The sequence below is a fragment of the Stegostoma tigrinum genome, chromosome 16 (assembly GCF_030684315.1).
Source record: "Stegostoma tigrinum isolate sSteTig4 chromosome 16, sSteTig4.hap1, whole genome shotgun sequence".
Classification (NCBI taxonomy): domain Eukaryota; kingdom Metazoa; phylum Chordata; class Chondrichthyes; order Orectolobiformes; family Stegostomatidae; genus Stegostoma; species Stegostoma tigrinum.
In genome coordinates, this window is record NC_081369.1 from 39,602,563 (window position 1) to 39,616,809 (window position 14,247).

Here is a 14,247-nt window from a genome sequence, read left to right on the forward strand (position 1 = left end):
CTTTAAACGTGGTTCAGAAAAAGGCTTTAGTGAGCTAAATTTAAAAGAAAATCACAATTTGACACAATTCTTGAATAATCTATTCACTTAGAAATGCCATTGAATAGCAGAATAACTTTTTTTTTTTTAACTGAGCTGTTCCCATACATTTTATCTTAAGTGTTGCAAAAATGGTGGAAAAGCACCACAGTACTTGCAATATTTGTGAAGAGAAATCAAATTGTTTGATGCATAGGCTTTAGAAAAGCATGAAATACTAAGGTGTCTGCCATACTAAGTGTTTTTATTTAAATTAAATTTGCAGCAATAGTTGGAGGGAATTCTGTTTTACTCACTTTTGTGAGCAAGTGGACGAGATCAGAATTATTGAAATGATTGTTTCGTAATAGGATTTTGGGCAATGACAAAATCATAACCACAATATACTTTATAGGTATTGACTACTTGGCAGTTTGCACAGACCAGAAAGGATGATTGTTATTGGGATTAAACTTTTGTTAAAAAAAATCTTTTTTTTTTAAGTGGAGCTTGGTTTGTAAGAACTATTGGAAGGTTCCACTGGAGCAAGTGAGCTACAAGATTAGTTGGATTGTTGGATATTTAACCCTAGGATCTGTTGCTGACCGGTAAGTTTGCTTGCCTTTTCCTTCTGTGATTTCGTGCTATTGGCTTCTTAGGCTTTCTGTGATATATCTTGTTTCATATCCTAAGAGTTTTTAGTATTCAAGAATGTATGCTTTTTGTGTTGCAATATTTATAATGTTTACAAAATTAGATATGCAAGTTGTTTTCCTAATGCCCTTACATCAGTGAAGGTTAACATTAGACTCCTATTTTGAGAATCGTGACATTTGAGCAACACAATCTTACCCAGTGCACGGTTGATCAGTTTTGGAGTGATTGCGCCATGTTTCAGTATTACAAAAGGCATACAGCTCATTACTAATTTTTAACCATTATTCTCGCCTGCATAGTGTTAGAAGTTCTATGTTTGAAAACAGATTTGATGCACCACATCAATCTGCCATGAACAATTATTTGAAAATCCAGTTTTGTGAAGTAGAGTAGATTTGCATGATGGGCAATCCTCGGCTGACCTTTTTTAAAAAAGGTAACTTTCAGGTCATTTTTAAATCGTTTTATAGATAAGGAGGCTATTTGCCCCATTGTTTGATGCCAAGCCAGAATGGATTCAATCTACTCAGTCCTATAGATTTTATTTCGTTCAAGTACCCATCCAGTTTCCTTTCTCAACATCGTTATTTCCACTTGCACCACCATCTTGGACAGCATGTTTCAGGTCTTTCCACTCCTTGCGTAAATGTTCTTTCGGACTTCTTCAGAGTCCTGTCTTGTCCAAGATCTTAAATCTATATCCCTTGGTCCTTGCACCGTGAACAAATGTCAAGTATTTTTCTTTGTCTATCTTATGTAAACCTGTCATAATCTTGTCTACTTCTATAAAATATCCCCTCAATCACCTTTTTTTTTCTCCAAGTGCAATAGTATTTGTTGTTTCATACTAATTTTACACCTGTAGCATTTCTTCCCAACACCCTTCCAAACCTTGGCAAAATCTCTAACAATTGTGTTAGATCCTCGTTGCATTCTTTCTTCAGGATCTTTTTAGATCTTTCCTAAAATGAGTAGAATTATCCACAGTACTTGAGGGGTGTAACTAGAATTTTGTACTAGTTTAACATGATCTGCCTGCTTTTGCATTTGATACCTCAATTTTAGGAAGTCTGAAATTCCATATGCATGGCTGACTATTCTCTCCAATGTATGTTGTGCCACTTTCCAGGATCTGTGCTGCATATCCCCTGCTCCTGATCCTCCATTCCTGTTCACTGTTTAGAATTGTACTATTAAAACTATATTGCCTCTCCCTATCCCTCTGCTGAGCACATTTCTTACCATTCTACTAGCATGTCTGTCTAACTGTGTCCTGTTGTAGGCAACTTGTATCATCCTTTCTGTCTTTTTGCCACCCCTCCAAGTTTGGTATGGTTGTCAAATTATGTCTTCCAAGCCCAAAGTCAGGTGCCTGTGACGTGTGTATACAAATTGCAGACATGAGCACCTAGCGTTGAACCTTTGTGGCACAAGCAGTAGTTTTTAAAAAAAGCCATTACCACAATTCACTGCTTTCTGGTTTAAAACCAATGTGGCAATAAGTCATGGTTTTGTTAACCAACTTGTTATGCATTTCCATGTCAAATGCTTTCTTAAATTTCTACTAGAAACATCAATCACATACCCTTCATCAAACTTCTCTGTTACTCCATCAAAATACTCAATTATCTCAGCATGATCTGAACTTCTAATCTGTAAGGGTAGTACACAGACCAAGAAAGAAGGGCCACAGGTAACTGGATTTGATTTAACCTAATAAAGTTCTTTCTTAGGTTTAATTTAAAGAAGTAAACTAGGGTAGGAGAGCTCAAAGTCTTTGTTTGCTCCTCTTGCTCCATGGGGCAGACTGGGGACAGTTCCAGCCTCCCAGTCCAGCATGTGTGCAGGACCTGTCTCCAGCTACAGCTCCTAGAAACCCAAGCTCCAGAGCTGGAGCGGCAGCTAGGGACACTGGAGCATCCGCGAGGCAGAGAGCATTGTGGATAGCACGAATCGAGAGGTGGTCACACTGTAGGCTCAGACTCTGCAGACAGGAAGGGAATGGGTGACCACCAGAAAGAGCAAGAGATAGGCAGGTGGTGCAGGAATCTCCTATGGCTATTCCCTTGCAAAACAGATAACGTTTTGGATACTGTTGAGAGGAATGACCACCTTGGGTAGGGTGGGGTAGGGGGATGCAGTGGGAAGCACAGCTCCAAACTCACTGCTGCAGAGCAGAGGGGTAAAATGTGTGCTACGGCATTGGCTATAGGGGATTTGATTTTTAAGGAGAATACACAGGCATTTCTGTGGCCATAAATGAGACTCCAGGATGGTATGTTGCCTTCCTGGTGCTAGGGTCAAGGATGTCTGAGAGGATACAGGACATTCTAAAGGGGAAGGGTGAGCAGCCAGTAGCCATGGTACATCAGAACAGATGACAGGTTTTCTTTAAAAAAGAAGGCTGAGGTGCTAAAGGCAGAATACAGTGTGTGCGGAAGAAAGTTAAGACATTGGACCTCCAAAAGTAGTATTCTCTGGATTACTACCAGTGTCACTTGCTCGCCAGAAGAGAAATGACAAGATATAACGGATGAATATGTGGCTGCAAAGATGCCTTCAGGGGAAGGGTTTCAGATTCCTGGGGCTTTGGGACCAGTTCTGGGGGAGGTTGGACCTGTACGAATTGGATGGTCAGGACTAGGGCTGATATCCCGGGGGAGTGTTCACTAGAGTGGCTGGGGAAGAGTTTAAACTAAAATGCCAGGGGGATGGGAACTTCTGTGAAGAGTCAGAGAGAAAAAGACAGCAAGGACAAAAACAAAAGCTAGAAAAGAGAATAAGAAAAATGATAGGCTGAGAAACCAAGGACAGGATTCAAACAGGGTTATTGAGGAAAAATAAGGAGACTAATACAGTTAAAGGGACCAGCCTAGGTTTTATATCTTAATGCATGGAACAGCTGCAATAAAGTGGATGAATGAATTACGTAGATTCATGTAAATGGGTACAATACAATTGGCATTATGGAGACATAGCTGCAGGGTGACCAGAGATGGGAACTGAATGTCCCAGGGTATTCAGTAGTCAGGTAGGACAGGCAAAAAGGAAAAGGTGGCAGAGTAGCATTGCTGGTTAAAGAGGAAATTAACACAATGTCAGAGCTAATACACTCTTTCTCACTAACATGGAGTCTGTATGGTAGATTTGGGAAACACCAAGGGGCAAAAAACATTAGGTGTCATATATAGACCCCCAAACTGCAGTGGTGATGTCGGGGAATGGCATTAAACTGGAAATTAGAGATGTATGTGACAAGGGAATGTCGTTATCACAGGTGATTTTAATCTGCACGTAGATTGGGAACATCAAATTAGCCACAATGCCATAGAGGAATTCCTGGAGTGTATACAGGATGGTTTTCTTGACTAATATGTGGAGGAACCAACTACAGAATAGGCCATTTTAGACTGCGTGCTATGGAATGAGAGAGAAATTATTGCTAATCTAGCTTTGTGAGACCCCTTGGGAAAGAGCGACCATAACATGATAAAAGGTTTTTATCAAGATGGAGAGTGAGGTTAATGATTCGAAGACTGGGGTGCTGAACCCTAATAAAAGAAACTGAGGATATAAGGTGTGAGTTGACTTTGGGGATGGTTACTTAAAGGGATGACAGTGGCTATTCAATGGCAAACATTCAAGGAACTTATTGGGGGGACTGCAACAACTGTTTATTCCTGACTGTCTCGAATACAAAATGGGTCAGAGAGCTAATCCATGGCTTATTAAGGAAATAAGAGATTGGATACTGATTGGCCAAAAAAAATAATAAATCTGAGTATTAGGATTAGTTTAGAATTCAACAAAGAAGGACCAACGGATTGATTTACAAAAGGGAAAGTAGAATCTGAAAGTAAGCTTACAGGAAACAAAGATTGTGGCTAAGAGTTTCTATAAGTATGTGAAGAGAAAGACTGGTAAAGACAAATGTAGGTCCCCTACAGACAAACTGGGGAATAAGGGACAGAGAAATGGCTGAGGAGCTGAGTACATACTCCATCTCTCAAAAGAGGACACGGATGAGATACATTCTCCAACAATTCTTGTAAGATTTAGTGAGAGGGATGAACTGAGGGAGATCAATATTTAATAAAGAAATGGTGCTGGAAAAATTGTTGGGATTGAAGGCCAATTAAATACCCAGGCCCTGATAATCTACATCCCAAAATGCTTAAGTAGCTGTAGAAATAATGGATGCAGTGGTGGTCACCTTCTAGGATTCTACAGGCTGTGTTACTGTCCCTGCAGATTGGAGGGTGGCTAATGTCACTCCAACATTCAAAAAGGGAGGTAGAGAGGAAACTGGAATTATAGACCAGTGACCCTAACATTGGTAGTGGGGAAAATTCTCAAATCCATTATCAATGATTTTATAGCGGAGCATTTAGGAAGCAGTGGCAGGATCACAGAGTCAGCATGGATTTTTAAAGGTGAAAATCATCCTTGACAAATCTGTTGGAAATCTATGAAGATACAACTAGTGGTGTTGACAAGTGGGAGCCGGCTGAGGTAGTATAGTTAGTTAGACTTGCAGAAATCATTTGACAAAGTCCCACATAAGAGATTAAAGCGCCTGGGACTGGGGAAATGTTTTGAGATGGACAGGAAACCGGTTGGCAGAGAAGAAACAGAGTAGGAATTAACAGGTCCTTTTCAAATTGGCAGACAGTAACTAGTGGAGTGCTACAGTGTTTGCTGCTGGGACCCCAGCTATTCACAATATATAGTAATGATTTGGATGAGGGAACAAAATGTAACATCTCCAAGTTTGCAGATGATACCAAGTTGGGTGGGAGGGAGAACTGATGAGGATGCAGAGATCCTTCAGCATAATCTCGACAGGTTGGGTGTATGGGCAAATCAATGGCAGATGCCGTACAATTTGAATAAATGTGAGGTTATTCACTTTGGAAGCAAAAACGAGAAGGCAGATTACTGCCTGAATGGATTTAATTAGAGAGAGAGGAGTGTGCAGCAGGACCTGGGCATCCTTGTGCACCAGTTTTGAAGGTAAGCGTGCAGGCGCAACAAGCGGTAAAGAAGGCAAATGGTATGTTGGCCTTCATTGTGAGAGGTTTTGAGTACAGGAACAAGGACGTGTTGTTGCAGTTATACCGGGCCTTTGGTGAGTCCATACCTAGAATATTGCATACAGTTTTGGTCTCCTATCCTGAGGAAGGATGCCCTTGCTCTTGGGAGTGCTGTGAAGGTTTACTAGGCTGATTCTAGGGATGGCTGGTCTGTCCTGTGAGGAGAGATTGACTAGGTTGGAATTGTTTTTGCTAGAGTTCAGATGAATTGGTGAGTGGGGGTGGTATCGCATAGATTTTTGACTGACAGGACTGGACCCAGTGGATGCAGGGTGAGAGTTCCTGATGGTGGGTATGCCCAGAAGCAGGGGTCACCATATGAGGATTTGTAGTAGACGATTTAGGATGGAGATGAGGAGACATCTCTTCTCTCAATGTATGAATGTCATCAAGAGGCTGCTAGATATGGCACCCGGGGTGAATGGGATCAAAGGTTGAGGAGAAAGCAGGTTTAGGCTATCAAATTGGATGATCAGCCGTGATCGCTAAGAATGGCAGACCAAGCTTGAAGAGCCGAATGGCTGCCTCCTGCTCCTATCTTCTATGTTTCTATTACCTGTACAATTCCATGCTAACTCTCCTTAACTGATTTGAAGTTGTCTAGGTATTTTTTTTTTCTCTCAAGGATGCTAAAACCGTACCTGTCGCTGATAATGTACTAACTGGCCTATAGTTACTAGATAGTACTTGTCTTGCAGCCTTTCTTGAATAATGGTGTCAAATCTGCCAACGCCAGTCCTCTGGCACCTGCTCCTTATCTAGGGAAGCTTGAAAAATAAAGGCATGCCTTTTTGCCATCTCCAACACCCCCCCCCCCCATTAGCAACCTGGGATGCAAGCCATCTGATGAGATGATTTATCATAATCCGAGCATAGCCAGCCTTTCAGTTACCATCACCCCCTTCCAATCGATGTTCAGTACTTCCACTATCTCAGTCTCAGTCTCTACAACTGCATTGTCAGATTCCCCTTCCTAGTAAGCACTGAAATAAAGAACTTCATTTTTTAACCACAAATATATTTTTGAGCTAGAGATTTACACATTATTGAAACGACAAAAGAAAGAAAATGGGTTGTCTGAATAACTCATAGACCATTATCCTAAACAGAAGAATTGAAGTGAACTTAAAATCCAATTTGCAAATTGGCAACAATTATAGTTGTAAGTTTGAGGAAGTCTTTATATAATGAGGCCAAACTATTGAATGTTGGCTTTTTTTATATTTGTAGACTGGGCCGCCGAAATACATTCATTCTCTCGCTAATTCTGTCAATTATTCAGCATATTGGAGTTTCCATCTCTGTGGATTTCCTCATGTTTGTTCTCTTCCATATGTTCAGTGCGTTAGCATCAGCTGGACTCTTCTTGTCAGTGTACATTGCAAGTAAGTATGTAGCAACTTAGGTTTTGACCAGATGACAAACTCTAGTGTCTTCAAACATGTGCCTATATCTATAAAATGTACAGGTACTAGTCCTTTCTTGTTCTGTGACTTTTTGTTTTGCTGGTGTGAGGTTTATAGCAATGAGTTGTATAGTCATTACATGTAATTGTAATGAGGTTGGCCAGGTGGATCTCATTTGAGTATGAGTTCCCTGATTTGGTTCAGGTTAATAACGCCAATCAAGGACTCTTGGCTGACAGAAGTAAATAGGAGTATCAGGGATTCTTCTCATTCTAGGGATTGGCTCTGAACTAGCTGGTCAGAATCCATGTACTGTGGACCTGTAAGTTTAAAAAGTGTCTAGGTGACAGGATACTGGCTTCCATGGAGTTATCTTAGTGGTCATGAGAGAAAACAATACACTCCTGAGATAAGTGTGGAGCTGGAGGAACATAAGCCACGCAGCATCAGAGGAGCAGAAAGCTAATGTTTCAGGCCCAGACCCTTCAGAAAGGTTGTGTGAAGAACCCAAAATGTCAGCTTTCCTGCTCTGCTGCCTGGTCTGTTGTGCTCCTCCAGCCTCACACCATTATCTCTGACCTCAGCATCGGTAGTTTTTATTATCTGAGTGAGTTGTGACACTCCTGAAGTAAGTTTGTTAGCAACAGTGGTCTTTGAGTTGGGATAAGCATTCCTGTGTTTCTGCCTTTATTTGGGAGGCTTGACTTGTTTGATCCTGCCATTGAAGCCTTGGCCCAGGATGTGGAAAGAATGCATTTTCTTTTCTGGGCAAATGACATTGGGGCAGTTGAAAAGCAATGAGTAATTCTTCAGAGATAGTAGGAACTGCAGATGCTGGAGAATCTGAAATAACAAGGTGTAGAGCTAGTTGAACACAGCAGGGTAATTCTTCTGACTACTTGTGGACCCACAGCATTTTAGGTTATTAGAAGCCTAACTTTCCCCGAAGCATCTGATACTAAAATCTTTCAAGAGTTGACAGTTTTGTTAAGGAATATTATGACCCCAAGCTACCTCTAAATCTGAGATACTATTGGTTTTATTTGCCAGTTCGAGAACCAGGGAAATCTGTATCAGCATTTTTTTTTCAAGGTTAAGACAACTGGCAGAGGAGTGCGACTTTGGGTAAACCCTTAATGAGATGCTGAGACACTAATTGGAGTGTGGGATTAGTGATGTAACCATGCAAAAGCACCTAGCTGAAGCCCACCTGGACTTGAAATGGGCACTACAACTGATTTTTGTCATTAGAAAATGCAACAAGTGAGCTACAGGTTATTCCAATGAAAGTGGACACCCTCCACTGTCTGGGTGAGCTTGGGAAACACCACTTCAATACAGGCAATTGCATAGCCTCAAGCAGGATGTATCCTGAGCAGAGGAACCCTCTGTCAGCCCACAGCAGAACCCTAAAGCAAAGCTTAGCCTTTGCCAAATGTCTGAAATGTTCTTAAGGATCTAGGCCAGCAAGCTGTTGTAGTTGCTGCCAGTATGTGGACCTGAGACAGCAAAGGGGTCCCACGATCTCCAATAAGAGAATTCACAGGTCAGTAACCAGGAATGTGCGCACCTGGAAAGATCACCAACATGTGGCTTGGAACAGTTGAAATACTTAGTAAAATCCAAATTAGAACCAATCAAAATAAATGTCTGGTTAGATAGTCACCCAGTTCTAGTGGAAAGCAAGATCAGCTCAGCCGTATCAGTAATTGTGGAACCAGTCTTTAACAAGATTTGCTCTGGTCTCTAACCCTTAGGTTTGTGTACGTTGGATCATTACAAACAATAGATGGTGAAAAATAATGGACTAACAAAGTGGAGCAAGCAGTGGTAATTAAGCCCAATATGTCATTTTGCCTTTGGGGATTTCAAGCAAACAGTAAACCACTTCCCATAAGTTAAAACTGGACATGAGCCATGCATACCTGCAATTAAAATTAGATGAGTAGTCCCCAGTGTTCACTTTTCACTGTACTCCTGTTCTGTTTTTATTTTGTAACTTGTGTGCACAACAATAAACCTAATTCAAATTCTCTCCAGCTATTGAGTTGTTTTGTGCTGCCTCCTTTGTCATTCTACTTTCTAACTTGTTGGTAGACACCTTGATGTTCTCTGTCTTGAGTGCTTCTGATTCTTGTGCCTCTTGTCTTTTCTTTGCGCTTGTTAAACTATATTGCCTTCAGGTCTCATCTGGACTACTATTATTCAACCTGGACTTTGCGGCTAGACTTCCTTTCACAGCTTTTGTGTGGTTTGGTTTTCTTGAGCTGTGATCAGCTTTCGGCCTAATGTCTGAATCTGCAATTCATTTCCCGGCATTCCAAGTTTTTGCCTCCTTCTGCCAATTCCTAGATCTGATGTATGGTCCCTTGCCTTGTAAATTCAGTAGTTTTTTTTCCCCCGCCATGGTATCTTTCTTCTTGCTGTGATGGCTCCCTTCTACATGTATGGTAACACTTTTTTTTTATTATTTGATCTTAAAGGCCCTTTTTTAATTACCACTGCTTGCTCCACTTTGTTAGTCCATTATTTTTCACCATCTATTGTTTGCAATGATCCAACGTACAAATGTATGATACACTTCCAGTTTCCATCATCTGTTCAGGTTCCATCCATGTCTAATCGTGCATGTTATTAAATATTCTACAAAAACTGAACCAACTATTATCCCCTAGCTTTTGAAAGGGATTGTGTTTTGAATTTCTGCCATAAATTAGTTGCTAGAGGCTATAGCTACCAACCATCCGAGATAACAAAGTGTAGAGCTGGATGAGCACAGGAGGCCAGGCAGCATCTTAGGAGCACAAAAGCTGATGTTTCAGACCTAGACCCTTCCCGAAACATCCAGCGTTTGTGCTCCTAGGATGCTGCTTGGCCTGCTGTGTTCGTCCAGCTCCACACTTTGTTATCTCGGATTCTCCAGCATCTGCAGTTCCCATTATTCTGATACAATTTTAACCATCTGAAATGTTTATTTTGCAAAGCAGTCATCAATGTACAATTTGGCCAGTCAACTAAAACCTTTGATGCACTTGGACATTTACATTCTCTTTCAAATCCCATTCTGAGAGGACTTTCCACTGCTATAATCAGATTCTTACTCAGACTCCCAGATTCTGCATGGCATATTAGAACATAGAACATAGAACAGTACAGCACAGAACAGGCCCTTCAGCCCACAATGTTGTGCCGACCATTGATCCTCATGTATGCACCCTCAAATTTCTGTGACCATATACATGTCCAGCAGTCTCTTAAATGACCCCAATGACCTTGCTTCCACAACTGCTGCTGGCAACGCATTCCATGCTCTCACAACTCTCTGCGTAAAGAACCTGCCTCTGACATCCCCTCTATACTTTCCACCAACCAGCTTAAAACTATGACCCCTCGTGCTAGCCATTTCTGCCCTGGGAAATAGTCTCTGGCTATCAACTCTATCTATGCCTCTCATTATCTTGTATACCTCAATTAGGTCCCCTCTCCTCCTCCTTTTCTCCAATGAAAAGAGACCGAGCTCAGTCAACCTCTCTTCATAAGATAAGCCCTCCAGTCCAGGCAGCATCCTGGTAAACCTCCTCTGAACCCTCTCCAAAGCATCCACATCTTTCCTATAATACGGCGCCCAGAACTGGACGCAGTATTCCAAGTGCGGTCTAACCAAAGTTTTATAGAGCTGCAACAAGATCTCACGACTCTTAAACTCAATCCCCCTGTTAATGAAAGCCAAAACACCATATGCTTTCTTAACAACCCTGTCCACTTGGGTGGCCATTTTAAGGGATCTATGTATCTGCACACCAAGATCCCTCTGTTCCTCCACGCTGCCAAGAATCCTATCCTTAATCCTGTACTCAGCTTTCAAATTCGACCTTCCAAAATGCATCACCTCGCATTTATCCAGGTTGAACTCCATCTGCCACCTCTCAGCCCATCTCTGCATCCTGTCAATATCCCGCTGCAGCCTACAACAGCCCTCTACACTGTCAACGACACCTCCGACCTTTGTGTCGTCTGCAAACTTGCTGACCCATCCTTCAATCCCCTCATCCAAGTCATTAATAAAAATTACAAACAGTAGAGGCCCAAGGACAGAGCCCTGTGGAACCCCACTCACCACATCATACTTCTAAAAAAAAAATTGTGGAATGGCCTATTGAAAGATATTTGGGAGCTGGAAATTGAATCTTGAGACCAACTGTGGGATCAGAGGAACAAATCAGTGATGAACTTTATCAAAGTTATTCTGTATTGTCACATCAGCTTTTTATCTGCACTAGAATTTCTCTCTGATCATAAAATCATACAATCTTTACAGTGTGGAAACAGGCCATTCAGCCGAACATGTCCACATCTACTCTCTGAAGAGCCCATAATTTTGGAGAAGTAGAACCTCAACTACCCAAACAAGATCATTAATGTTGTTATGGACCAGACTAGAGCTGCCTCCGTTCTCACCACCACCACCCCCTGCCCAACCCAACAAAACTATTATAAGGAGATAATCTAGATCATGACGTCATCATTTTTTTAAGCGTAAGATGCTGTGTTCCATATGTGATTGGCTTTAATCAAAACTTATTTTGTTCTTACAACATAGCTAAAATACAAAAAAGGCATAAATTTTACTCTGTAGAAATATTCAACAAAATAAAGATTATTTATCCATTAATTATCAACTATTCCCATATAGGGCTCATCCTACAAATATACCCTTGGCAAAAATTTAATTCAGCAAAACAAGTACAGTTCTCATGTGCTTTCTCTCTTCTGTCCAGAAGCAAGTCCGGAAGCAAGAAACAATCTGCCCCTTTTGATTTTTTAAGAGGAAGCCTCACTGCCTAAGACCTCAAACAAGCAGCCAGGAACTCAAGACTTTAGCTCAGCAGCCTTCTCATTAACTGGAAGTAAAACCAGAGCCTTCTTGCATCTGCCCACTCATGGTTCTTTAGTCTCATTAAAAAAAAACACTCAGGGAGAACTCAAAGCTGTTTGCCAACTGCCTGTCTGCAAGAGACATTCCAGCACCATTGTGGAATGCTCCTCTCCAAGTGAAAAACCATAGAACACCTCTGTCTTAAAGGGCACAATCTTGTCACAATATAGAAAAGATAATAAAGTGTGAAGCTGGATGAACACAGCAGGCCAAGCAGCATCCCAGGAGCACAAAAGCCGACGCCCCGGGCCCCGACCCCCCCACCAGCCTCTCTGATGAAGGATCTAGGCCCGAAACGTCAGCCCCCGTGCCCCTGAGACGCCGCCCGGCCCGCCGCGCCCATCCAGCTCCACACTCCACCATCTTGGATTCTCCAGCATCTTCAGTTCCCATTATCTCTGATACAATATAGAAAAGGTCTAGGACCGAGATATTGACTTCCCATGTTGGAATCTTCCTGGCTGAGAGACCAGGTAGTGCATCCAAATGGCAAATCTTCAATGTGAGGTGAACTTTCAAGGTTCTGGACAGAACTCCAGATTAGTCCTCTGAAGCTTAGCATGCATTTTTTTCCTGGTAGCAGATTTTAGAAGCAGCCTGTACAAAGAAGGCCATAGAGAAGTGAGCAATCTTTTAGTGTCCTCCAGGCTTTGGCAGACTCTCCCCCTACTGGAATGGCAAGTGTTCTACATGCAACCCTAAGACTACAGAGACCCACCAGCAGTACGGTAACAGTGAAACTTTAACCTGGCCCAAGAAAGTCAACTGAGCAGAACATCGATGGCAAAGGCTGGGATAAATCTACTGTGCTTTTTTTTTTGTCCAACGAACTACAATTGCTATATCATCTTATAGAAACAGTCTTTGATTTTACAGCTTATTTTATGCCTTTGGAGGTTTACAGCTTCAGTCATTACTTCCTTTCTCAACGATTGATGTGGTGATATGCTACTGTAACTGGCTAATGGTTCAAATTTTACTTGATTTGTTGTAAGGGTAGTTTTTTTTGTACAGATCAGCAAACCTCTCCAGACTGTAACATTCCCAAACAATTTTTAAAAGATAACATGTCACAGACTGCTTTAAAATAAGAAAAGGGCATTAGCCTTCTTCCTCATTATCTATTAAGATATTAGCCAGTGCTCTCAATCCTGTTCCTATTTATCTGTCCATGATTATTGTACTGTAAACTGCCATTGACAGACTAAATCAAGTCCTAATATCTGCAAAACCTAGGAAGATATTATTTTCCATGCCTTGCAATCCATTGCTGTGGTTTCATTAAAGTCTCACATAGAAGATGTACTATGAGTTACACTGGCATTCTTCTGTAGTTCTTACAAGTGTGACGTTGCAGTAATATCCTCTGCATTACTAATACCTCATGTAACATTCCTGCACCCTTTTAACAAAGTCTTCACCTTATGACAAGATGGAAGTACAAACTGCCAATGTTGCTTTGAATTTTTTTTATTTGAAGCCCAAACTTCTGTAACATTCTGCACAGAGATGATGGGCCTTGTTAAGGGAATACAATTTGCCAACTCTGTAAATTACAAATCTACAGGTCTCCCAAAAATGATTCTTTTATTGTGCTGCATTGAAAAAGTCATAAATATGAAGGTTTGCTGAATAGGAACGAATTTCATTGGTTACTACATTCATATTTATGAAGTTTTTTTTACCTTGGCTGTCTTGCATGGAATTACTGTTTTTCCTACTAATTTCAATGTGCTATCATCACCAAACCTGAATTGCTCAGTCTTCCTCATTCAAATGTTCATGTAACGACACTTTGTGAACAGTCCACTCCATCTATCAATGATGTACACTCGCTATCTAGACCTCTGTAATTGAACAAACAATGAACCAGGATACTCGTTACCAGACCTAAGCTTCTGGCAATCTGCATGATATTGGCAGATTCATCCTTTCCTTTGCATATCTTCAAGTCCTGTTTTTATTCTTTTTAATACAATTCCCTCACACAATGATACTTTAAGTCCCATGTATTAACCTTTTGGTTATTCCTGAGATTTATCCTTCCATAATTGCCTAACTGTGCCTCCTATTATATCCATCAGAAGGATTTTTTAAACAAAATCAGGAATTGCTGGAAAATCTAACATGTTAGGAA

At 41.2% G+C, this 14,247-nt stretch overlaps 1 protein-coding gene across 1 annotated transcript in view; it reads left to right on the forward strand.

Annotated features, from left to right (window-relative positions):
- The window catches only part of slc22a31 (solute carrier family 22 member 31), a 58,697-nt gene that overhangs the window by 11,205 nt on the left and 33,245 nt on the right, over positions 1–14,247 (forward strand). The window contains exons 2-3 of the mRNA XM_048546888.2: positions 523–626; positions 6,999–7,153. Coding sequence (XP_048402845.1) covers positions 523–626; positions 6,999–7,153 — 259 coding nt within the window. The remainder of the gene's footprint in view (positions 1–522; positions 627–6,998; positions 7,154–14,247) is intronic.